Source organism: Cupressus sempervirens, chromosome 9 (assembly GCF_028749045.1).
Source record: "Cupressus sempervirens isolate cs-2001-9-10 chromosome 9, ASM2874904v1, whole genome shotgun sequence".
NCBI lineage: Eukaryota > Viridiplantae > Streptophyta > Pinopsida > Cupressales > Cupressaceae > Cupressus > Cupressus sempervirens.
Genome location: NC_143126.1, coordinates 39530189 through 39557820, shown reverse-complemented (window position 1 = coordinate 39557820; position 27632 = coordinate 39530189). Strand labels below are relative to the sequence as shown.

Sequence of the window (27632 nt, the reverse complement as noted above, 5' to 3'; positions counted from 1 at the left end):
CAGCAGTTAGGGAGCAAATTTGAATATTTCAAGCAGAAATTTACATGTAAGCTCATTTTTATGTCTTAGAAGCATCATTGTACATGAAACAATTTGGTGAGTTCTAAAGCAGGAGCACCTTGTTCCTGTTGGAGATTCCTCCCATCTTAAGTTTTTGGACGGTAACTACATTCTACCAATTTTGCACTGCTTCAAATTTTTGTTGCTTTATATTTTCTATGCTTCTACATATTAAAACAATGTTCAATAGATTACTTAGATGTTTTAACTCTAAAACTCTGAGTTAAGCATTATAGAGGAAGAATTTTGGTATGCTATAGTAGCTATCTGTAACAAGTAAACTGCTAGAAGACTATCCTCAACAATCTACAGGCAGAGTTCCTAGACTCGTGGTGAGTTGGGTAAGTCATCCAAGTCAGCAATCTGAGTAATTCTCGACAATTCAATTTGTGATGTACCCAACCACATGTTACCCAAATTTCTACTACATGTCAGATACCACTATGATGTACTTGAGGGCAAAGTATCCAAGGAAAAATACCTAAGGGAAATACCCAAGGGTAGCATACCTGAGGGAAATACTTGAGGGAAGTACCTAAGGGAAATGTACGCAATGAAAGTACCTAAGGGAAATGTAATCGAAGGAAATACCTAAGGGAAACTGGTTGAGGGCAAAGTACCTTCGGCACAATTGACCCTCAATCAACGGTACTTCACACCCTTCAAACATTCTATATGACAACGTTACTTCCACTAACAGACCCAATCGTAGATAATTCCTTCATTATTGTAGATACTAGAATGAATCATCAACATCAAGTATACACCAACAACATTGAATAGCCAAGAACTAAATATTTGTAATTATATTTCCATACAGTAGAGATAAATCCAACAAATCGAAGTACAAAGTGAAATATCTTCAGTGATATCTTCAACACCACACTTGGGTGAGGAGTTACTCCCACCAAAACTGCAAATACAAGTACCCAATGGAAAATTATTCTAGGGAAAAGTACTCAATAGAAGTACTTGAGGGCAAAATACCTGAGGGAAGCACCCAAGGGAAAATGCATGAGGGAAAAGTACCTCGACAACTTCAGCCCTCAATCAACTGTACTTGGCACCTTTCAAACATTTTGTACGAAAAATGTTGCTTTCACTAAAACGTCCAATTGTAGATAATTACTCCGTCATAAGATTATTGTAGTTACAAGAATGAATCATCAACATAGAGTATACATCAACAACACTAAATGGCCAAGAACTACATAGTTGTAATTATATATCCACAAGGTAGAGATAGATCCAAGCACAAAGTGAAATATTTGAAGTGATATCTCCAATGACAGGCTAGGGTGAGGAGTTACTCCCACCGAAACTACAAATATAGAATAGGGAGGATCTTCCACCTCCAAAACTCCATACAAACCACCATTAGCATTTAGGCTCCGGAAGCACAAAGAAGACTTTAGATTCAATCCATGATAATTTATAATGCTGCACCATGTCCTTATAAAGGCCTCCTAGAAGCGGCTAGAGATTTATAGTAGGTCACAACGGACCTTATTTCATTAATTTGGGCCCCTTTCTATTTATTTATCGTAACAATAAATTAAAGGACTGCAATATCCCCCCTACAGGTGATAGCTAAATTAATCATCAATTTTCTTCACAAGTCAATGGTTTCACATTTCATCAAACACTCGGTGAGCAATTTTGTTGTCACTGTATATAAGATATTTTTTAAATCTCGAATACAATACTAGGATGTGTAATGAACTATTCACAATCACCACGTAAATCAGACTTCAAGACAACTGATATATAACTCTCCTTTGTGTTAACATATATATTACTGAATTGAAAGTATTCTTTAACAATTAATACTGAATGTTTATTTGACCACAATAGAACTGCAATAATATTATTGATTACAAGAATGAACTTGTTGTGCATTTAAAACTATGTAACCAAGATTGAATTACAAATTTAAGAACCTAGTTTTAGTACAATAGTGAATTGTCCCAGTCCAATCAGCAGCTTGATAACAATGTCCTCCACTGTCTAGCAGGACGCAGGCATGTAAATAACTATGTCCAGTGTCACATAGTCTGTCCAGCCTCAACCACTCCCTTCAACAACAAATCCGCATACCCAGACTTCTCACGTGAGCCTCAATTCCTCCAACATGAGCTTGAGAATGAGAAAATGCAGGCCCAAAAATAGTTTGCAGGCCTGTAATTCGAAATGCAGGCCTTCTAGACAGAAATCACTGCCTGTTAAGCCTTAAACGTAGCCACCTAAAATGATTGCAGAGCTTAAAGGGTGGTCACAGTGTGAAGAATGGACCAAAATGCCACTACTCGGTAGCCCTCCAAAATGCTCACAATTTGCCCCAGATCAAATTGTAGGTGTGAATAATTTGATAGCCGAAAATTAACTCCTCCCAGGGCAATCAATTCCCTTAGCATTAACCACTTCTCAACAGTATATAAGTGCCAACTCTAACAATCACAATCTTCTAAGCCAAAGTAACACAGAAATAGAACACACTCCAGAACTCTCAGAACAACAATTTCTCCCAACCAGCAACAAAAGCAAATATAATATTCAATTCCATAGATTTCCCAAACACAGTAGGAACAGTAGGGAATTTAATTCCAACAAATTTCAGAACTTGATCCACAATACCTCAGCCGTGGAATGAAAATGCACTTCTCAATCTCAAATCCTTATGCTTCAGCAAGGGCACATAAGAAATCATCAACCTTAGAAAACTCACGAAATCAACAAAAGAAAATTAGATAATTGGATGGTTTTCTCATGAAATGAGCTCATATTTATGATCTCCAAATGGCACAAGTTTCCCAAATGTAACTCCACTTAAGAAGCTTCCTCAATAGAACATCATTTTATAACACTTAAATATAATAAAGTGTCTTATTATAATGTAATCTTAATAATTAATTAATAAATATGAATCCACGTAATAAATAACTCCATCCACTGCATGTGATCACCAAATGCTAGTGCCACCATCTGCATTGCCAAATATGGAAAATGCCCAAATAGGACTTACTAAAAATAGTAAATCCATCACTGAGACCCTCAAATCACATTGTTAGCTCACGAGGGTTGCTATGACGAACTGACTCAATCAACTACGAAAGCTTGCCAAAAATGGGGACATTATAATTTTCCTTCCCCAAAATTGCCTGTCCTCAAGCAATTCGACAACGTATTGAAACCTCCACCAAGATCCCATATGAAGAAGCACACGGCATCCCAATCATCACTAACTAGCTCTTGTAACATCATCACCAATACAACTGCTTCAACGTGCCAAACGAAATCGACCCTAACAGTAGATGTTGCAGGAGTGAACATTTCATAAGGAAGTAACTCGATAAGCTAACAAAGGTCATTTCCCCAAACTATGCAAAAAAAGTTGCCAAACACATTATTTGTCACATACACATCTAAATTGTGCACTTGAAAAGGATCATGCACATGAGAGTCAAAAGAAAACCATATGTACTCGACATAATGAACACATCCCAAAACTCCTCTACAAGCCATCTTTGAAACTTTGATGCACTAGAAGTCTAGACATTGAACAAAACTTTATCAACCTCTACAAAGGGTATAGCTAGAGGAGAACCTGGTGCAACATGGGGTTCCGTGCTATTCTCAACAAATGCATTGATCTCAAGTGTATCATAATCTATAGATACAGGAACATCACCAATTACTAGTATAGGAAACTGAACTGTGTTTGCAGATGGTGTAAATTGTGCCTAGCACCACTTGGGTGAGTGATCAACATCAACCTCAAAAAGCGGATTGTTGTAAGACAATGCTGACTCCATCTCAAACAAAGGATTGTCCATCGAGTGAATCTCAAGATCTACACTATAACATAATATTGCCTCTACATCACTCAACTCAAAATCAATAACTTGTGCATTATCAACAACGCACACCTGAAAATCTAAGGTAGCGCTGCTAAGTACTTAATTGGATGGCTCATCTATCACGGAAGTAGTTGTTGATACAACAGTATCATCGCATGCTTTTACGTCCACAATCACTTCATTTGCATCAAATGCATGATCTTAGGAACTCATGCAAACAACTGCATCATTTGACTCGTCTTGACATGAATTCCAATTGCACGCTTCATCCAATGTGTCCAAAACCTCAACATTGACATGTGATAACTCAATAAGAGTGTCCTGCACATTGGTAGCTACCATTGTATCATCATGATGCCAAAAGTCTTAACAGTTGTCATGTAAATCAGAACCAATATCAATGCCATCTCCTTGCATTCTCAAAGACTTATAAAGAAATGAAGCCATGTACATAGCTGCCTACTCCATTATTACCAGATTTGAAAACCTTGCATCCATCTTCTTCTTATGTTGTTTAAGCCTTTCCATGCTTTTCATCAAGGCGTTTGTTTGCTCCTTGAGATTTTTTTGGGTATAGTGCATACTGGGAATAAACCTCTATCCATGAATGCAAAATACCAAATACCAAAATAATGCACTGATCAAATAGTCAACTGAGCCCAATTCCTGCAGGTTAGCAGGAAACCACTCTAATACCACTATAATATCACCACATAGGTGATAGCTAAATTGATCATCAATTTTCTTCATAAGTCAATGGTTTCACATTTCGCCAAACACTTGGCAAGCAATTTTGTTGTCATTGTATATGAGATGTTTTTAAATCTCAAACACAATACTAGGATGTGTAATGAACTACTTACAATCACCAAGTAAATCAGACTTCAAGAAAATTGATATATAACTCTCCTTTGTGTTTGCATATATATTACTTAATTGAAAGTATTCTTTAACAATTATTACTGAATGTGTATTTGATCACAATAGAACTACAATGATATTATTGATTACAAGAATGAACCTACTATGCATTTCAAACTATGTAACCACGATTGAATTACAATCTTAAGAACCCGGTATTAGTGCAATGGTGAATTCTCCAAGTCCAATCAGCAGCTTGATAACAATGTCCTCCACTCTCCAGCAGGACACAGGCATGTAAATAACTATGTCCAGTGTCACACAGGTTGCCCAGCCTTAACCGCTCCATTCAACAACAAATCCTTACACCCAAACTTCTCGTGTGAGCTTCAATTCCTCCAGAATGAGAAAAGACAAGCCCAGTAATAGTCCGTAGGCTTGTAATTCGAAATGCAGACCTCCTAAACCCCAATCACTACCTGTCAAGCCTTAACTGTAGCCACTTAAAATTATTGCAGACCTTTAAGTGTGGTCGCAGTATGAAGAATGGACCAAAACACTGCTACAGGTGTGTCCACAACCCTACAAAATGCTCACAATTGGCCCCAAACCAAATCGTATGTGTGAATAATTTGATAGCAGCAAATTAACTCCTCCTAGGGCAATTGATTCCCTCAGCATTAACCACTTCTCAACAGTAACTAAAAAATAAATGCTAACTCCAGCAATCACAATCTTCTAAGCCACAATAAACACAAAAATAGAAGACACTCCAAAATTCTTAGAACAATAATATCTCCCAGCCAACAATAAAAGAAAATATAACATTCAATTGGATAGATTTTCCAAATACAGTAGGAACAGTAGGAAATTCAATTCCAACAAATTTGAGAACTTGATCCAAAATACCTCAGCTATAGAATCAAAATGCATTTCTCATTCTCAAACCCTTATACTTCAGCAAGGGCACAGAAGAAATCATCAACTTTAGAAACTCACCAAATCAACAAAAGAAAATTAGATGGTTTTCTCATCAAATGGGTTCATATTTATAATCTCCAAATGGCACAAGTTTCCCAAACGTAACTCTACTTAAGAAGATTCCTCAACACATCATTTTATAACATTTAAATATAATAAAGTGCCTTGTTATAGTTTAATCTTAATTATTAATGAACAAATATGAACCTGCGCACTAAATAGCTTCTACCACTATAGATGATGACCAACTGCCAATGTGTAATAACCTTGCCTAGCTATAGCTCTAACAATACTAATATTTCTAACTTTTGACATTACGTCATAACATTTAGCATACAATGCCAATACCATTGAAAAGAACTTCAAGGCTATCTAAATCACATTCACCAAAATTAGGCAATTTTTTAACAACACTGATGATGACCAAGCTCAATTCAATGGCAATGATAGATTTGCATTTGATTTACCATGCCATGTAACTTTAAAAAAAAAACTGAACTACTCCATATTTATATCTCAATTCAATTTACATCAGCATTGAATCAAATTACATCTTAGAATTTCACACACTTTCTTCCAAGCAACAATAATGACAGAAACGGAAGATGCAAACCTTAAGAAATTGATCCACAATACCTCAGCTACAGGATCAATGCTCAATTCTAAAACTCCAAACCCTTAGCCAGATGCTTCAATAAGTATATAATAATCAAGATTATTCTCCTTAGCTACAACAAATACAGTAGGAGATGTTGACCAATTGTATACTTCAGCACAATTGCCAAGAACTTCTCACACTCAACCCTTATAATTCAATAAGGGCCACAAAATATCAGAGCTTAGATAAAATCACAAAGGCATCAAAAGCGAATAAAATATCCAACCCTGCTTTTCTCAACAAATGGGCTTGTATTTATAACTTCCAAATGCCATTTTTGTTGCCAAAATGTAACTTCACTTAAAAAGCTTCACCACATAACATTAATTAGAAGCTTCCATTAGATTCTTTCACTTAACTTGGCTTAACTAATTAATAAATGGCTCTTCCAATGATAACTCAACTCTCAACTTAAGTGAAGTTATAAAGTTAAATTATAACATTCTAATAAGCCATTTAATAAATTATTAATAATTTGGCCACTGAAAATATAATAACTCCCAAAATACTCATCATTTAAATATGTCGTTTGAAATAGGAGCCATACTCTCCATGTGACCAAATGTACTTTCCAAAAATAGAAAAGGTCCATCTCAATCAACAGCCCACTTACCACAAATAGTAAGTACACAAAACTAAGCCCAAACGAAGTCCAATTTGAGCCAAACGAAGACCAACCTATAGCTTACTGAATTGTGGAGATTACTGCCTTTGAAGACCCTCTATCCATAATAATTAGCCTACGAGGATCACAATAATAGGCTAATCCTTGAAACTTCGATGCTGACAAAAATGGGGACATTACACTGCCACCATCTACACTGCCAAATATGGCAATTGCTCGAATTGGACTGAATAAAAATAGTAAATCTACCACTGAGACCCTCAAATCACATTGTAACCTCACGAGGGTCATTGTGATGCACTGACTAAATTAAGATTTCATGCCATCATGCTCATCGATCTCTTTCGAAATCTCATAGTTTAGGTAGATCTCGTTACTATGAGGAAGCACCTCACACATAGAGATTGCAATCATACATGCTTCATGTACAACCGAAGGATAAACTCCATAGTTAACCAACTGTTGTTTCTCCTGCAAGAAATCATTGCTAGCCTCTTCATGAAGGTGATCAACTATTGGTAAAGCCTGGTCATGTAGAGGTCATTTATTGGGCCCACATTTCCATTGAGTCGATTGTGAGTTGCTAGTTCAATGAAATTTGTGCAACCATCTTCTTCACCTTTTTGGAAATTTGGATGTATTATATTTGAAAGGACAATTACTAACCCTATCTTGTCCAAATCCTCCTATGGTTTGTAGTGTAGGCATAACTTCATTATGAGCAGGCATAGCATCATTCTTCGTAGGGCTTGTGGTGCTAAGAACCTCATTGTCGATCACCTAATTGAGATTGATGTTGCAGGTCCTATCACCAGCAGAGGATGAGTACCACAACCTCAAGTCTATGTAGTGCTTAAGAGATACGCTTGTCTACCATCCATCACCAATCCAATCCTTATTGATTTTCTTCAATGACTTAGCTCAATCCATTTCTGCAAGCGCTTCGCTAGCAAGAATTTTCCCTTGATACCAGTGTGATGTACCCAACCACATGGTACTTGAATTTCCACCTACATCACATACCACTATGATGTATTTGAGGGAATATACCCGAGGGAAGAATCAAAAGGAAAAGTACCAGAGGGAAGTACCTCGGGGAAAAAGTACCCGAGGGAAAAGTACCCAATGGAAGTACACAAGGGAAAAGTACCAAAAGAAAATACTTGAGGGAAGTACACAAGTGAAGATGTCCAATAGAAAAGTACCTTTGACCCTCACAATCAACAACACTCAACACCCTTGTGCACACTTCCAAGCACTTTGTCTGACAATGTTACTTCCACTCAAGGATCTTATCATAGATATTTCCTTCATCATAAGATTATTGCAGATACAAGAATGAATCATCGACATAGAGTACACCAACAATATTGAATGACCAAGAAATAGATATTTGTAAATACAATTCTATGCAATAGAGATAGATTTGACAATGTAGAATGTGAAATATTTGAAATGATATCACTGATGATACACATAAGTGAGGAGTTACTCCCACCGAATTTGTGAATATAGAATAGGGAGGATCTTCCACCTTTAAAGCTCCAAACAAACCACCTTCAGCCTTTAGCCTCTAGAAATACAAAGAAGTTCAGATATAGTCCATGATGATTTATAATGCCTAGCCATCTCCTTGTAAAGACCTCCAAGAAGCGTCTAGAGATTTATTGTAGGTCACAAAAGACCTTATTTTATTAATTTGGACCCCTTCTATTGATTAATTAAATTAAGTAATTAAAGGTCCTTTATAATATTATTTAAATTATGAGACCACTTAATTAGTTAGTTTAACTAAGCCATTTTATTAAAATATGGGGACATCACACAAATGGACTTTCACTCAAACTCAGCCGAGGCAAACACTTGTCTCATTTAATTAGTTAGTTTAACTAAGCCATTTTATTAAAATATGGGGACATCACACAAATGGACTTTCACTCAAACTCAGCCGAGGCAAACACTTGTCTCATCAAGTTAGCAAGTTAGGTTGCTAACTCGTAGAGTCCAAGCCAACTAACTTGATTAGTGTCGATGTACAGTTGGCACTAAAAAACATTAAAAAAAATTAAAAAATTTATTGATTTTTTGACTATTTCTTTCTTGCAGCCCTAGAAACATTTGATTTGAGATGTAAAAGTCATGTCTAGAATTCGAGTGGGACACTGAGTTTCACTAACCTCATCCAATAGAAGTTACATCATTGATACCCTTCCCTATGATAGTTGCAACTTCTCGAGTTCTTGTGCTTTGTTTGACAAGTAAGAGATTCGGCAAGAATAGATTTTGAAATTACATTTTGTGGGGCTTTAGTAGTATAATTTTTGGCATCTTAAAAATTCAAGAAAATGATGCACACTATGGTGTTGACCCTTGACCCTGCCAGGGGCACTACCCCTTGACCTTGCTAGGGGTGTTTACCCCAAACTCCTTTTTATTTTGAAGGTACACCACAAGTTTGAGTTTGCACAACACGAGTCATTATCTACACACTTTTCATTAGTCACCTTGGATATTACATGATGTATACTTGTCTAGGAGACGTCTTTTTTTTTTTTTCTTTTTGTTTGGTGTGTGTGTGTGTGGGGAGGGGGGGGGTGTAGTCGGCATAAAATGCCTATTATTGTGTTTGATAATATTGGTTATCTATCACTGTATTAATTGCTCTTATGTGATTGATGTATATTTATGTATTTGATCAAATTAGCTTCTATTTGATAATGTTATTATGTACGTCTTTAAGCTTTATTCAATAATTGGTGTATGAAACAAGTTTTAAATCCTTAAAATTCTCTACCTTTCTTGGGTTTTTTTCACTTTGCCGAGTTAATGTTGAATCACGAGTCGAGTTGGCCTTGCCGAGTCCAAGTTGAGTCTAGGAACTATGTTTACAGGTCAAATAGTATAAAAGCAGTTAAAGATCTTTGCCAAACATTAGCGTTTAGTGTTCAATAAAGTAGAAAAACTTACCTTAGGTTATTTTCATGACTAAAGCAAGTGGAAAAGGCAATTCAAACCATTTGTGCCCAAATTTGATACTTGAATACATAAAAGGAGAATAAGAATGTTGTGCATCAACTATTAACATGTGAAGGCACATGGAAGAGAAATGGAAAACAATGGATCAAAGTTCCATTAATTGAAAGAAAATGCTGCTCAAACTTCTCTTTCAATGAACAAAATGGATAGGTTAGAAGCACCATACTTCATTATCTGAGAAATTGGGTTTTGTAAATGAGCAAAAATAACCTTAAGGAAAGAAGACTGAAATGGAAAAGTCCTCTCTTAGTGGGAATATTTCTCTCATCAAGGCAGGTAGCACAAATGGAAGCCTATTTGGGTTGAGTGAATCTTAGAGAATACGTTTTGCAAGGCTGTAATAATATGGACATGCCTCTTATTTATAGTTGCATAGGAATACACTGATTTAAAAATCATACGAGTTCAAGGCAATGGTTAAAGACAATTTTGTACCATATGCTAAGTGGACAAAATGGCCCACGAATGGAATTTTATTGGCAAAGACAAGAAAAGGGGGCAAGTTACAATGTTGAGTTCCAAAATGAAGTAGTTCAATTGCAAAAAATGTGATGGGTAGCAAAGCACAGATGTAAATATATTGGAGGATTGTTTGGGCAACTCCCGGGGCAGGTTTCGACAGCCAAACAAAAGAATATTGATGGAGCTTGTACCCAAGCACATGGTACAAAAGGAATACCTCTTCTTTATAGTTGCGCAGGCACGCACTGATTTTGAAAATGTAGGTTTTGAAGGCATTGCTTAAAAAACTAATTTTATCCCATTTACTATGAGGAAAAGGCCATTCAATGACATCATCATTTTCAAAATACAAGAATGAAGTGGACTAACTGGTGAATTTTAAAATAAAGCGGATCAATCAGGAAAAGATGTAATGGGCTTTGGAGTGTTGAAAAAGTACATTGCAAGGCAATTTGAGCACCTCGAGAGGCCCATTTTGATTAACAAACTAAAGGATATTGATGAGGATTGCAGCATTTAAATAGATTGAAAGATGATTACTAAAACATTAATTAAACCGTGAAGGTCACAATTTTTCTTTACAAAAATAATCACTAAAAGGCAGCAATGGATTGTAATGTCCCCATTTTTGGCTGACCTCGTGTAGCGTGCCGGATTTGCCTATCCTCGACTCTCGTAGGCAAATGGTGTGGAGAGAGAGTCAATTCTGCGGATTAGATGGTCATATTTTGCTCTTGAAGAAGTGTTAAGAGGTTATATTTTATTATTATGTGTTATTGGGGCCTACATGTTATAATTTTAAGTTGAGTTGCACTTTTTATTTTATAAAATTACTTTATTATAAAAAGTGCATTATAATGAGATTTTATAAAGGATGTTTCTAGAAGTTCTAGCAGCTTCTTAGAAAAAAGTGAATAAATAGAGGGCTGGGCCTCTCATTTGGACATGCTTGGATTTGAGATTTCTTCTACTTCTTCCATTGTGGAGCAATTTGTAGTCTCTTGGGTCTGCAAATACTATTCGATCTTTGGGAACGAATCACTCCCCTAGATTGGCATAACTGAGGTAGTGAAATATCTACTGAAGGGTTGCATAATTGGAGTTGGTATTCAGCCATCTCATTGGAACTTCATTGAGAAATTGTTTGAAGGGTTTATTTTGGTTGGAATAAGGGTTTCAGATTTACCCTAGCATTGGTGAAGCGTTTGGCAGGGGTTTGAAGACAAAATTTGTGCATTTTCAGAATTGTCAAATCAGGGTTTGGAACCACATAATTGCTCATATCTTCTCAACCCCTTGGAGTTATTTTTTATGGTTTGGTAGGGTTACTACCTAACCCTAGGCACCCATATTCCTTGCATTTGGGGGTCCCAAAACCCCAGCATTATTTTTATATAGGGGCCGTACATGCTGGCCTGGGTACGGCCTTGCCAGTAGAATCAGCAGCAGCAATTTGGGGGTTCGTTTGGGGGCAGTTTGTGGAGGATTTAGTGTCTTTGGCAGCGGTTTACATCAGACATCTCCAGCAGCAATACCAGGTGCACATATTGAGGTTTTTGATTGTCAAAGGTGTTGCATACAAATAGTTGAACAGTCAGCACTGTCATTGCATTGTTGGTTATCTCCAGTTATTAGTTGCTGTTGTAAACCAGTCATCTATCATATAATCTGAACTGGGTTATTGTCATGTCATAGCATTGCATTGTCAAGGATTAGAAGTGCATAGTTGTGACAGTCCCCTAAATCTGAGATTGTAAAATCAGTCATTAATGTAGATGCACAGCTCAGTCCATTATAATCAGTTGTAATCAGATTTGCATGCATTGATAGGATTGAATATGAAGGTTTATATGTTGTCATCAATCTATATTCATATGCATATGTATTAGACACCACAGTCCTTATATTCTGAAAGTATCAAATCTGAGAGTTTCCATATTCTGAATATTGTTATTGGTACTGTTATTGTTCATTACATTACATTTCGATATTGGCATTGTACTTTGTGGTTTCGTTGCACAACAATTAGCCCTATTCACAGCTCTATTCAATTACATGCCAAGTGTTTGACAAATTGTCTCAGTTCAGTTTGAGGGTTTTAGTGGCCTTAATAGTAAGGGTCATTACATGGATCAATGAAAAGAGTATTATACAAATGGTATGATTTGCAGAGGAGGTAATTAGTTTGTGTTGGCCAAAAGACAGATAAGAAATTGACGTCAGCAGTTAGTTTGCTAAGCTGAAAGGGTGTAAATTAATTCCCACAAAACTGTTACTAATTATCAGGCAATAAACAAAGCAGATTAAAAGACATTGTTTCATATTAAGAGGTGATGTGTTAGGAAGATAAAAACAGTGATTTTTGAGAGGTGTAATTCATAACTAAGAAAAAATAGTTAAATGTGTTTTGTTTATGAGATACATTTGTTTAAGAAAGATGCATGATCAGATTGAGAGGTCTGTTCATTCATGAAAGATGTCCCTGAGGGAATTATTCCTCTTGGAACACATAAATGGCGATGGTGAAAGGTGGAGAGGAATGTGAGTTGTGTTGTGTGAAGACAACAATAAATATACACTCTAGGTCTTTAGTGGGCATTACATAAGAATATCATTTCAGGATTGAGGAGCAGATTCAAAAGTAATATAAGAGCAACTTCATAGCAGATTGAAAACTGAGTTTTTTGGGTAGATCCAAAGGTAATGGAAGAGCAATTTCATAACACATCGTAAAGTGAGTTTTGGGGCAGATTTAAAGGTGGTAATAAGAGAAACACAATAGAAAGTATATAAAGAGAAAATAATGACATATTTGTGATCAAGTTGAGAAGGTGCTTATAACAAATTGAAAGAACTAAGGCATAATTTGTGAAGATTCAGATCATCCATCATTCGTTGTAGAAGCAACTTTGACAAGGTGGAAATTTGCATAAGGGGGTGGTACCTCCAGTGAGTTGGTACTCATGAATTGAACAAGGAGTTGGTGCCTCTAGTGAATCAGTGCTCATGAACTAAACAAGGGGTTAATGCCTCTAGTAGGTTGCCTAGAAGTATTTGTAAATGTAGTATGATATAAAAGCATTAACTTATTTGGTTTTCTCACATTAGGGTTTCCATGTATATCTTCAGTTCCTTTCTGTTCTTACTTGTATGTGTGGTTGATGAAGCTATAAAATTATTACCATTATATCTAATCTCATATGATAAAGTTTTAATACTCTCTTACTGGTTGTCATTTTTACTGTCAAAAAGACTTCACTAGAATGCTTTCATTATCAACCATTCAAGATATATCATTAAACATAAGCATCATTATGAACATTTTGATTTATTTGTAAAAATATATATGTCTAGCAATAAAGAAGCTTCCTGAGAAGTTGTATCTGGAGAGAGAGAGAGAGAGAGAGAGAGAGAGAGAGAGAGACCTTAGGGCATTTTGGTTCCACCTCATCATATGAATCTTTTTGTGCATGACTAGTTACGAAACACACATACTTTTCAATTGCAGAAGCAAGATTATCTGACTTCTGAATAAGAAATGAATAGAGAAGCTTTCGTACAGCTACATCAGCAAAAGATTCATTATTCACAGTCATTGATCTCATATCAGTCAGCTCGCCAGGACCCATGTCTGGATAAACTGAATACAAGTAAGATGTTATAATGTAGTCCAAAACAGCATCTCCAAGGAACTCAAGACGCTGAAAGAACAAAAAACATATGGGAACCCACCATTAGATTGCCAAAGTAGGTTCACTCATAATACAAAAACCATCACTTGAACAAAGGCAAAAAATAATATATACAATCTTTGATTTATACATATCTAGAAAGACTTACATTTGATTATAAACTAACCTGATAGCATCCTCCATTATGATCATTATATGAAGGATGTGTGAATGCCTCCAAAATCAACCCCTTGTGCAGAAACTTGTGTCCTATTAGCTCTTCCAAATCAGAAATGTTTATGTAATCAATTAAAGATAAATTATTTTTACTTCGTATGCAAGCTTCCTGTACAAGCAAGGGATCGAAATCAATTTCTATTCCAATCCACTTTAGGAATGATAAAGCTGCTTTGAAACCACTTTCCACTAAGTATGCTCCAATCAGAGCCTCAACCACATCTGCAATTGTCTTCATATGCATCCAGTGATGCCGTTTAGAGCATTTTACAATCACACCATCAGATTTTTCCTTCATAATATTCCCCTCGTCATAGTGTATCTCATTGACATTCTCTGAAGTACAATTTTCTTTGCAAGGACGACCAAGTGCAAAGAAATGCTTTGGATCAAAATACTCATCCCGTATATATGCCTATAATATAAAAGGAGGAACCTTAGCATGTACATCATAACTGAAACCAAAACAAGATAGTGAAAATAATTACCATTAATAAAACATTGCATTGCAACTTACAAATCAAGATTACTCTATTGATATAAATTAAAGATAGAGAAATCAGGTATAGCACGAAGTGTAAATAGAGGAAGAAATTATTAGCATGAATCTAATCTCCAAGCAAGGATATACCATATCTACCTAGAAAATTTGTAACTAGAAAGTATCACAGTGATAGCCTCAAGGTAAGTGGGCCCACAAAGCAAGCACAAACACTATTTGATAGTATAATCAGTAAAGAGGGTATTCGACAGCACTAAATTTTGTGGGTATCCCCATAAATACAAAAGCAATGGGATGCACAAAGCGGACAAGAACACAACTAATCCATATCAGCATTCATATATACAACACTTAACAGAACTAAGCAATATTATAGACAGGGGAAGCAAGGGAGGCTGATCAGAATTCAACTTTGGAGTGAGTTTCAAACATAAAGTAGTTAATTAATCCCGCTTACCAGTCATAATGCCCAAGGCCACAAGAAACACTTGCACTACTCCTAAAATGTGAGAAAGAACATGCATTTAAATCAATAAAGGATCTGAATAATTTGCAAAAAGGATCTAAGAAATTGCAATCCCTTAAAGGCCATAAATTTCTGAAGCAGGTCCATTGGAGTGAAAGTGGCAGCTACGTTAGTAGGATAATAGCCTAGATAGGGTCATATCATTTCATATGTCATTGAAAATGGCTACATGACATGGCCGTTTCAAGCAGAAAAGAAAAGCAGCATCTGACAAATGGTGTCCCTATATGATCCTTGATCTCAAAACTCTTTCTTCGGTTTGTTTTACTGAGTTTGTGAATTTGTGAATATGTACACCTCTACATAAGGTATTTCTTCCTGATTAAGTGTTATCAAGTTGTTATCTTCCTGAATAGGTCAATAAAATCACTAGCTCTAATACTATTGTAAGGTCTCAAACCAGGGTTTTTTTCTCTTTTGATAATTGAGATATTGATGTGAGCAGGGCAAAAGCATACCATAAAAGGATATGGAATAATATCATATTACAATGCTTGTCGGTGGCGAGCCACATAACTTATAATGCATATAAATCAAAGACACATTGGTAGTTATGACGACAAGCACCCCAAAATTGATATGATCTTTATAATAGTTACATCATCAAATCAGAAATTATAATACTAGAGTATGCATATTGGAGTTAAGCAATCAACATAACCCTAAGCCAACGAATATAATCAAAAGTCAAATAAACAACCAAGAAATATATTGTGGCAACTACCAATAAAAACCAATCTTGAGTTTAGTCATAGAGCCACTCAAGATAGTAAAAACATCAATAACAATGTGCTGATTCAATGTGGTTTAAATAATATGAAACCTTTAAATCATTGAACAACCACTTGTTCAACACAATAATTGTGGACAATGTTATCACTAAGAAAATAAGAATGTATGGTCAACAAAGAATTTTTTTAAAAACATAGCTTGGCATGAATAAGATATTTACACCAAAGGTGTTTCATATATGAAATTATTGACCTAGAATGAGCAATGGATGGTCGGGACTACTTCTCAAGGGTGCAAGATGATTGAACAAATCTGGTCCGCTCATTTTTTACTGTTCACCCAATGACAAAATTTTCACACGACAAGCATGTTACATCCCATTTTGTATGTCGAAATCCTAGGCTTTTTGACGCCCATCTAACAAGTCATCTTTTGATGAGGCAAACCCTACATAAAAGCTCAACCAATATCATATTCTACATAGAAACAATCAATTGACAACTCAAAATTTGTACAGATAAGAGTGCCTAAAGTTTCACAATCTAAAAATAAACATCCTAGCTCTTTTTACCCTTCCATCAATCCATTGCAAATGGCACTAAGCAGCTAAGCATATTTTGGTGGATTGCAGAGTACCCAAAATACAAATTGATTCAATAGACACTTGTGCAATTTAACCACACACTACCCAACCTGACAAGGTACTTGTACTTTGCTTTCTTTGCAATTGAGATAACAGATATGGTGCTCAACTAGTTATTGAGAGACTTCATGTCAAAAATGGATTTGTCTAAAAATATTGGTCATTAAATTTGTAGGTGATACAAACACAACTTCTTTGGTACACAAACTACATTCAATATTTTGTGCTATTATTTTTTTCAATGACCCCCTTCTACACATATAATTGAACTTGCATTCAATATAGAAACATAGTCTTTCTTTGAGAGCCGAACATAGAGATTTTTGATTGTGAACCAAAGATCAAAGTGTGTGGAAACATCAACAAGGTGCATGAATTTTGTTGGGGTATGAAGCCCAAGAATCACATGGTCGTTCATTTCTTCTTGTCTCTTCGTATGCAATGAGCTTCTATAAATGACTGTGTACAACCTATGCAAATTGCATTAGTTATGCATTAATAAGAATTCCCTGCTAGAGTGTAGACAGGCAAGATTTGCCAAACCACAATAAATATTTGTGTTCTTGTGTTTTGTCTTCTAAGTTTCTATGTTCATCTTTTCTTTGCTCGTTTTTATATTTATGATTGATATCGGAGCCAAGGTGAGGCTAGAGCAGAGATGGAAGAAGGTGAAGTTGATTTTATCATCAACGAAGTTCTTGGAAATTTAGGTTAGGTAGAGGATAAGTTTTTTCCTTCTAAAAGCAGAATAATCCGCCATGTGCACTAGTGGGATGGTGGGAATATAAGCTTGAAGCTAACCCAGAAGATTTAAAATCTTTTCAATCTGAGCTTAATGCGATTCTTGAGTGCATAGGCATGCATAAGAAAGTCGTCATGGAAGAATGTGAACAAGAGAAGATAAGACTGGCGAGTCTGTAAAATGCCTGGTGTTGGCATATTATAAAATCACTCCTCTTATTTATGGTTCCAACCTCAAAGATAGAAATGATTTTGAATCCAGATTTCATACGATGCTACAATTAGAGTACTTTGAAGAGCATGCCAAGTTTTCAGTAGAAGAAGATAAAGGAGCAAACAAGAAGTTCACTATGAAAAAATGGTGAAAGGGCAGATGTGAAGTTTGTTGCAAAAGAAGATGAAGGTACAACTCATGAAGAGGCAGAAGATGTAACTACCATGAAGGTGGACATAGCAGTCCAGCCAAGGTAAGATTCGACATCCACTGAAGTGGAGAGTCTGGCACACTCTTGCATCTGGGAGTAAAAGTGGTTCTTTGCAAACAAGTTCTGCCAATACCTTTTTCAATCCAAAAAAATTGGTGATGACACACAACAAATTATTCATGGTAGAATATGAGGAGAAATTAAAATTGCCTTTTCATTTGGGGAATATTAAACAGTGGCCTAATCTGCAAGAATATCTAAGGCATAAGATTCTACTATACAAGTAGAGAACATGGAGTGACATTTGTGGAAGGGATATTCATGACTTCCTTTCAAGGAAGGGCATGGGGGAAGTTCACCATGGAAAAAATGTCAAGGAACAGACAAAGGGGAAGATAATTTGTTGAATAAGGAGTCTAGTAGTATGCAACTCGTTAAAGATTATGTTTCTTACCATGGGTCATGGGTGTCTATACTAATTATTGGAGATGTAAAGTCTTTCCCTTAGCACAAAAATGATGTGGTGTCTCCAAGTTTGTAGTCTCTAACCATCGATAGAAGTCAATTTGTCCACATTCACTCCTAGAATGACAAAATTGATTTGCATGGAGCAAATAAAGTGCAAACACTAGACAATGGGTATAGCCCGACCCATTTCATTTACATGATAACTAAAAAGCTCCTAGTAAAAGAAGATGGAGGAGCAACTAATGGAGCAAAAGATGAAGCCAACATTGAGCATAGCTTACGAAAAGAAAAAAGAGATGGTTTGCTATACGTAGAGATATGTGACTATACGCGGACATATCTAACTCAAAAGAGGCAAGTCTAAGGTAGAGGCAGCCTTTCTGAGGCAAATGACCTCTAGACTCGGACTCGGCTGAGTCCTGGCAAAGTCCACGTGGACTTGCCGAGTCCAAGGACTTGCCAGACTTGCCGAGTCTTGAGCATAGGACTCTCGCCGGCGGCAAAGATCATAAAGTGCAAAAATTAAAATAAACAAAGACTTAAGTTTCAATTTTTCAGTTGTTATAACATCTATTTGACCTAAAAAGGTCATTCCACCATTTTCTTATGCTTGTGATAAAGAGGAAAGAGTTAGAGAAGAGTATTAAGGTTTTGAGAGAGAAATTAGTAAACCGGTTAGCTCTCTCGTATCGATTGCTGATGGTTTGTGCAACTTTGTAGCTTGCACTTAAGCATTGAGAGGAGCTTAAGGAAGCATTTGGAGGAGGCTTCTACAAACTTACTCGCATTTCCATTGTTTGTACAAATTTGAAGAGGTAAGCAACAACTTTCATTTCTTTGTGTTGTTTTGTAATATGTTTTACATTCATATTTTTAACTTTCCATTTTGTTTACATTTGTTTTTGTCTCTACTTCTAGTGTCTACTATTTAGAATCTAGATTTACTCTAATTTATCTTGATGACAAACTTGATAAGTAAGAAGGCCCTAGAGTTCTAAAATCTGATTTCATGCTAACATTTTCCTATTTATAATATATTCATATTGCAGCAGCAAACACATTGACATCATGCCTCAGGGTGAGCCTTGTGGAAAAGAAACTAGGCCTGCATTTAACCCTGATGCAGACCCAATTGCAATATTAAGGGATAGCGCTTGGAAACAAGCCATCCCAGGCCACAAAAAGGGAGTTGTTACATGTTGGCATTGCGGTGTAATATATAATGGGAGAGGCATAAATAGATTGAAGTATCACCTAGCACATATACCTAGGCGTGATGCTAAAAAATGCAAAGATATGCCCTAGGATGTTATGTGAGACATGCAAACACTTTTGGAGGATAAAATGGAGAAAAAAGAATTGAAAAAAAAGCAACAAGAAGAAATGGCATAACTAGCCCAACAGGGATCTTCTAGTTTTCGCTCTCCATTATGCCCCACTCCACCTATGGATGCTATTGCTTCTACGAGTCTGACCGTTTGACCTCGCATTCATTAGCAAAGATTGACACTCGATTCCATGTTTGTTCCATGCATGGCACTAGGTGCACAACCATCACTTGAGAGCATGGGTTGGAACAAGGAGAAGCATGATTATGCAGAATTGGCACTTGGAGACTTCTTCATCTACAACAACATATCATTCAATGCAGCAAGGTACTTATTTACTTAAATTTTAATTTGTCTTACTTCTCTTGCTTTCAACTTTCAACTTTCAAGAGATAATAATATGCTTATTTTGTTTATTTTAACTTGTACTTTGTTTTCAAATTTAATAGTAATAATATAATATACTAATTTGTTTAATTTTAAATTTTATTTTATTTGTTTTAGGTCCCCTTATTGGCAAATTGCAATCGATGTTATTACAGTTTGTGGTCTGGGGCTCAAAGCCCCTAGTGTTGACAACCTAGGAGGCCCTATTATGACTCAAAGGGTGGCTGATGTAGAAGGTGCAATCAAGGAGTAGCCCGAGGTGTGAAAGATGCAAGATTGCACCATCATGACTGATGGTTGGACTGATAGAAGGAGTAGAACACTCCTCAACTTTCTTGACTCCTCATCAAGTAATTGTACTTAGACAGTAAAAATATAGAAGTAGAACTTGTACTTAAGTAATTAAGTTTATAAATTATGATTCATCATTGATCATTATACTAATTTGTTTCTTTTTCTTCAGGTGCCATGGTTTTTTTGAAATCAATTGATCCCTCAAGAAAAACAAAGAATGTTGAATATCGTTGTGAGGTAATGGACGAAGTGATAAAGGGCGTGGATGAGGAGAATGTGGTGTAGATAGTTACAGATAATGCAACAATTTATGTTGCTACAGGAAAGCTTCTTATGGAGAGACACCCTCACATATTTTGGACACCGATTGCTGATATTGTGACGATAATTTTCCTTTTTGTCTTCATTTCATTTTTTTTGGTTTATGAAATTATGTTATAAATTATTGTTCATTTTTTACAGAAAAAATTTAGAGCTGATTGTTTCTCTTCCAACTTTCATAATGATTGTAATTCATAAAGCCACTTCTTGTTTTCCTACAAACTGTTGATGGAGAGAAGCCCTCAATGGACTACATTTATGAGGGCATGGATAGGGTGAAGGAGGCCATTCACTCTTTTTTTGTAGGGAATCGAGATAGGTATGGGCCTATATGGGATGTCATTGATAGACGTTGGCACAATCTACTTCACAGGCCTATATATGCAGGGACCTAATTCTTTAATCCAGCATACCAACTCAGCCTACATTTCAAGGCTGATGATGAGGTATCGAGTGGCCTCTATGATGTTGTAGAGAGAATGTCACCTGATTCAAGAGTTGGAACAATTGTAGTCCGTGAGATTGAGTTGTTTAAGAAAGCTCAAGGGGACTTATTTGCATGGGAGTTGTGCAAGAAAAATAAGACAGAATTGATGCCTTGTAAAAATCTTTGATTCTACATCCTAATTTCTAATTCTATTACCATTTTATTTGATAAAGTCAAAGTTATTGAATTGATTTAAAATTCTCTTGTTTCAAACGCATGGTGGAAGATGTTTGGCACTAAGGTGCCAATTTTACAGAGGATTGCAATTCGCATCTTCAGCCAGCCATCTAGTGCATCAGGATGTGAATGTAATTGGAGTCTATTTGAACATATACACTGCAGAAGCACAATAGGTTGGCAGTGAAAAAATTGAATGATCTTATATTTGTTCACTACAATCTTTGCCTTCACCATAGACAGATCCTAAGCACCGATACATCACAGATTGTATTAGAGAATGTTGATCCACATGCAGAGTGGAACACAGAAATTGTTGATCTTGTCTTCAGTGATGAAGACGTGGAGTTGGTTGATCAGGTGGATCAGGAGGTTGAGGCAGTAATGATGGTAATCGAGGAGGGTAGAGCATGAGGAGCCTGAGTGTAGGAGCCTGAGACTAGGAGTGATGGATCCGAGTCTAATGATGAGGATTATGTGAGTGAGGATGATGATGAGGATGAGGTTTATCCTCATACACAGGGAGAGAGGATGGCTCTATAGTCTTCCATGACTTATCTTAGGCACTCATAGAAAATAGACTACTATGAGCCTTAGTCTTCTACACTATAATTGTTATTTTGATATATGTTTTAAACTTTGATACCATGGATTTCGTAATCCATGTATATTGTAGACATTTGACACTACAGTGACACTATGTTTATTAGTCTATATTGTGTTATTCAATTTTTTTTCCTTTCAAAATTCACTTTTATACTTATTTGATCTATGCAAAATTGTGTGTATGTATTAAGTAGCTTCTATTTATCTCAATTATTGTATATTTGATGTTAATTGACTATAAGATGCATGAAAAAATCTTAGAATCCTTTAAAATCTTTGAATTTCATGAGTTTTTCAATTTTCCAAATCTTTGTCGATTCTGATCGCTGAGTCCGAGTCAAAGTCAGATATTGACTTTCTGAGTCAGAGGTGAGTTTGAGTCCCGTAATTATGGTTTGGACCAAAAAAAATTCAAAATTTTGATTGAGCCCATTTTTAAAATGTTTTTATGGCTCCTTTGATGTGGATTCATGTAGATCTGTAGTGGATCCTCGATCCTGCCTATGGATCCGTTAGGATCCGCGAGCTGCAGATTGTGATAGATCCACACACAGGATCGTGGACCCTACCCGGCTCCTCACGGATCCACGCATGGATCCAAACCCGAATCGGACTTGAATCCAAATTCGGGGTCCAATACATGAATCCAATAACTAAGAGAAAATCCCTTTAAAAGTCTGTCATCATGTGCTAGTGTTGGTCACACAAACTTTTAAATCAAGAAAATGTTTACCAAAGTCATATGTTGATGTGGAATCAAGTTGCTCATGATGGTCAAGGATTTGGTGATATTCCCCATGATGCAAAAGCATCCCGGGGTAGTTGGCAATCATGTATGTTGGAGTGGTCTTGACCTTGGAGTTGGGTGGACTCAGTTGAAAGAAGGTGATACTCGGTAATGTAATGTCCCCTTTTTTAACAGTTTCCTGTAGTTGGCTAGGTCAGTTCACCATTGCAACCCTAGTAAGTTGGCAGAAGGATTTGAGGGTCTCAGTTATGTGGTTATAGGCTTTCCAACAGCCTATGGTGTGTTTTGGCACCATTTGAAGGACTTACTATTTATAGTACATCAAATTGTTCATTTTGATGAGCTCAGTTGAGTTCAAAGAGTTGGATGATGCTCTCAGTTTTTATTTCGGGCTTCCGGTTTGGGATCCAAGAATCTTTGAGGGAGCGTCTATTTATAGTTAGTCACCTCGTCAAGTTCATTCATTGTCTTTCATCATCAGGATCACTTTGGTGTTGCCAGACTTCAAATCTAATGCTTCTTCAGTTGTTTTCGCAAGACAGGTGAATTATTATTATTCATCTAAATACGTTGAGGTTGCTATTTTTGTTGGTGTTGTTTTTTTGTCACCTCAGTATCATAGCTCTTTGGAACCAGGACGTAATGTTTTAAATCCTGGGAACAAGAAACAGTGGCCATGCATGTAAGAATTTTAAGTTATGGTGGAAAAGGTCATTTCTGTAGCCAAAAGCAATTAAAAAATTATATTAATGACACTTTGATATATTCTAATATTGTGTAGAGTAACCTTCTCAAGTGGAGTTCTTTTGAGAAATCAATGGCATTTGGAGATTATAAATATGACAACATTTGATGAGAAAAGCATTTGATTATTTGATCATCTATTTGCCTTTGTTGTCTTTGTGACAGTTCTGAGTTTGTGGTTTGTGCTCTTGTTGAAGTATAAGGGTCTAGATTGGAGAAGTACCAGGTAATTCACAGCTGAGGTATTGTGAATTAATTTTGAGGAATTGTTTTGTCTTCCTACTGCCCTTACTATTGTTGGAAGTCATTATTTATTATTATCCTGAATTTGGCTAAGTGAAGTCTGAAAATTATTCTGGGAATTGGAATTGCAAATTACTGCTTAAGTATAGTAATTTGCCCTAGCTTCTCTTCTATTGCTAATTCTTTTTGAGAAGTGATTAAGTGTTCAAGAAAATCTGATTGGGGGGCCGAGCGTTTGGATATTTGTGACTGCTGCAATAAAGTCTTATACCTGCGTTGACTTGCTTATGGGCTGCGGTTACATGTTTGAGGCTTGAGATTGTTCTACTATAGTCCGCATTCACACTCGAAGGGTTTGCATTCAACATTTAGATCTGCATTTGGAATTTTCAAGGAACTGCAGTTACATTCACAAGGCCTGCTCTCATTATTGGTGTTTAATCTACACATCCAGACATTGCAAATTGAGTCTGCCGGTATAAGAATAGTGCATAATTTGAAGTTTGTTGCAATCATTCTACGAACTATACATTGGAGAGGTTCATTTCTTGTAATAATTTACATCATTGCAGCAATTGTTGATTTTAATAAAACTTTAGAATAATTCCTTTTGAGCCAATTCTCTATCCTTGTGTTGAGAGAAATACTTTCATCTCAGAATTCCATATTAACTTCCTTTTTATATGCATCAATATTATCATAAGAAATCATTGCCAAACAAAAAATCAAAGCCAATAGGATGCCTGCCAAGTGTTTGACGAAATGTCAAACCTTTGAATTGTGAAAGAAAATTAATATTTGATTAAGTTACAACCAGTTGGGGTTATTACAATGGCATCAGAGTGGTTTCCTGCCATCTTGTGGGGTAGGAAAATATTTTTTTGATTTCAGATTTGTTGTTGTTTCTAGAGTGATCAACACTCTAGCTTTTTCCATCTATGGAGAGATACATGAGGCCTAGTAGTTCCGGGAGCTGGCGGAGTAGTGGGAAGATAGGAGGAAATTAAATTCCTTGAGAGAGAGTATAGAGAAACTTAAGCTTCATCAACAGAGGTTGGCGGAGAGCTTGTCATATCCAGAGATAGTTGAGAGGGCAGCGAGGTATATAGTTTCTGCCTTTAGAAGACCAACATCGAGGCTACAAGGAAGGAAGCTTGAGTTTTCTCTGACGGGTGTCTATGATGCAAATGTACCTATATTTAGTACAACACTTGCTAGTCCTATTTGCAGTGCTGATGATGGACTTATTTCACAAGGACATGTGGTTGTGTTAGTGGCAGTGGAGGATAGTGGCATTGAGCTTCAACAGGTTGAGGCTCTTAGAGTTGTTGTAGTTGGTGCAGAGATAGTTGATGTAGTTGTTACTACAGACACTTCTGGCTCTCTCGAGGAGGGGATTATTATTGGAGATTTATATGTGAGCTATCATAGTGTTGCTCCAGTGCAAGAGGAATTTGCTTCCTTGGGCAGGACCAATGCATGTATGGAGTCACCTAGCGATGATGTTGGTGATTTGGGTGATACAGTAAAATCAGTAGATGTGGGTTCATGCTCTAGCATTATTAATTTACAAGCTGATGTTGAGTCATATGTGCAGAGTCAAGTGTCAGCAGTTGAGGCTTTAAAAGGAGATGTGGATGCAGATGATATGGACACATCTGATGATACATTTGATGATGCTATGAGTTGCATCGGGTATGATATCCTTTGCTACGTATCAGTTGATGACTCCGAGGAGGTTTTGGATGGGTCCCAGGATCAGTGTTTACAGGATCTATCCTTTGATGTGGAAGCTGAGACATGTGGGAATATTGATATTGTTAGGGCTTCCATTTCTTCATATGATGAGTTTTGACTGAGGTACATAGTAGTTGTACCTCGGATGCAGATTTGCGCAAGGTCGATAGTACACATGCAGTGAGTGATCTAGTGGTGGGCAATTCTGATTCCATTTCCTATCACAATGCAATTCGTGAGATAGAGAACTTGCATAGGAGGCATGCTAAGTTATCGGATTCACATCCGCGCATGGATCCATGAGGATCCGATTGTGGATCCATCAGGATCCGCAGCCCACAGATCCTGACAGATCCACAGGTAGGATTATGGATCCTACCCAGATACTCGAGGATCCACATGCTTATCCATGCGAATCCACAGCAAGGCCCAATAAAAAATGGAAAAAAGTGGGCCCAAGTTGGTTTTTTAATGTATTTTTTTCCTTAAGGCCCTAAATCATAAAAACAACCTTTTAAGTCGCAACACAAGTTCATTTACTCTCTATTTTGCTCTCTCATACTTGCTAGTTTGAAGTAAAGTGCTTGGATTCGAAGGAGATCGATTGTGGAGCTCCAAATACCTTGCAAGAAGTGTTTAAGGTATGCATTTCAACCATATTCTTGAGTTCTTTCATAGACTATTGATTTATTTTTAGTTTTCCAAATTTTCAAGTTTTTGTTTAAGTGTGAAGCATGGTTTTCTTTCATTTTGTTTTTCTAGATTGCAAGAATAGAACAATGAGTAGTCAAGACTCAGTGGGTGGGGCTGGGGCTGCATCACCAAGCTTCAAACTTGATAAGAGGTCTCCTTTATGGAGACACACAAAAAGAGTCGCACAATGTCCTGAGGGGGGGGCATACATATGGAAATGTAATTATTGCAACATACAACATAGAAGCTCCTATTCCCGAGTGAAACTACATTTTTTGGGCCCTACGGGTGAAGGAATTAACATGTGTCAAGGTAGTGATAAGAAGGGATTACCAACTGCACAAATAGCAGCGTTAGCAAAAGAGCAAGATGATGCTGATAGAGTAGTTGCAAAAGCAAAACGTGGTGCTTTTGAAAGAACAAATACACCAGCACCATCATCTGATCAAACAAACACAAGAACGCATCCTTTTTTGCCTATGCCAACTACAAATGATGAAGATGAAGACTCATCTCCAAACACCTGCAAGAGAGGCCCACTAGATAGGGCATTCCAAAATGAAAAGAGAGAAATTGCTGATCACAAAATTGGACATTGTTTAATTGCAAATGGTGTTTCATTTAATTTTGAGAGATCACCTTATTTTAGGGAGATGGTGGAAGCAATAAATGATGCACCCCATGGTTACGGACCACATAGTTATGAGAAGTTGTGCACTACCATATTACATGATGAGAGGAAATATGTAGAGGCTTAACTTCAACCAATAAGAGATTCTTGGGTTCAATCGGGTGTGTCTATTATTTCGGATTGGTGGAAAGATTGTAGAAACCGTCCATTGATCGATGTTATTGCTATATGCCCTAAGGGGGCAATGTTCTTTAAGGCAGTTGATTGTGAAGGGCAAGTGAAAGATGCAGAATTTATTTCGCGCATTCTCATTGATGTCATAGAGTTAGTGGGTCCTGATAATGTTGTCCAAGTGGTCACAGACAATGCAAAAGTTTGCAAGGCTGCAGGGATAATTGTAGAGTCTAGACATGATCATATCTTTTGGACACCATGCACCGTCCACTCTCTCAATTTAGTGATGAAAGCAATTGGCACCGAAATAGATTGGGTGAAAAGGATATATGATGAAGCTGAAGAGATTCAAATGTTTGTGACATATCACATGTCACAAGCAATTTTTAAGAGTTTCTAGACTTGGAATTATTGAAGGTAAATTTGTATATTTAATATATAATTGAATATTATTGGATTCCATAATTTTTGTTGCTGTTTACATTAACATGTTTTAATTTTTAAATGCATTACTAATTTGAGTTTAACATATTCTTAAGCTGTTGAAACCCACTTTGCCTCTCACACAATTCTCTTG

At 36.5% G+C, this 27632-nt stretch overlaps 1 protein-coding gene across 4 annotated transcripts in view; it reads right to left on the bottom strand.

Annotated features, from left to right (window-relative positions):
- Positions 1 to 27632, bottom strand: part of DCL4 (dicer-like 4) — a 337223-nt gene that overhangs the window by 42186 nt on the left and 267405 nt on the right. For all 4 annotated transcript variants that reach the window (XR_016355843.1, XR_016355845.1, XR_016355844.1 and 1 more), the window contains exons 20-21: positions 14399 to 14863; positions 13966 to 14241 (exon numbers count right to left, since the gene is read on the bottom strand). Coding sequence is in view for 1 of the 4 variants with exons in the window: in XM_089798919.1 (XP_089655045.1) it covers positions 13966 to 14241; positions 14399 to 14863 (741 nt within the window). In the remaining 3 variants the exon portion in view is untranslated. The remainder of the gene's footprint in view (positions 1 to 13965; positions 14242 to 14398; positions 14864 to 27632) is intronic.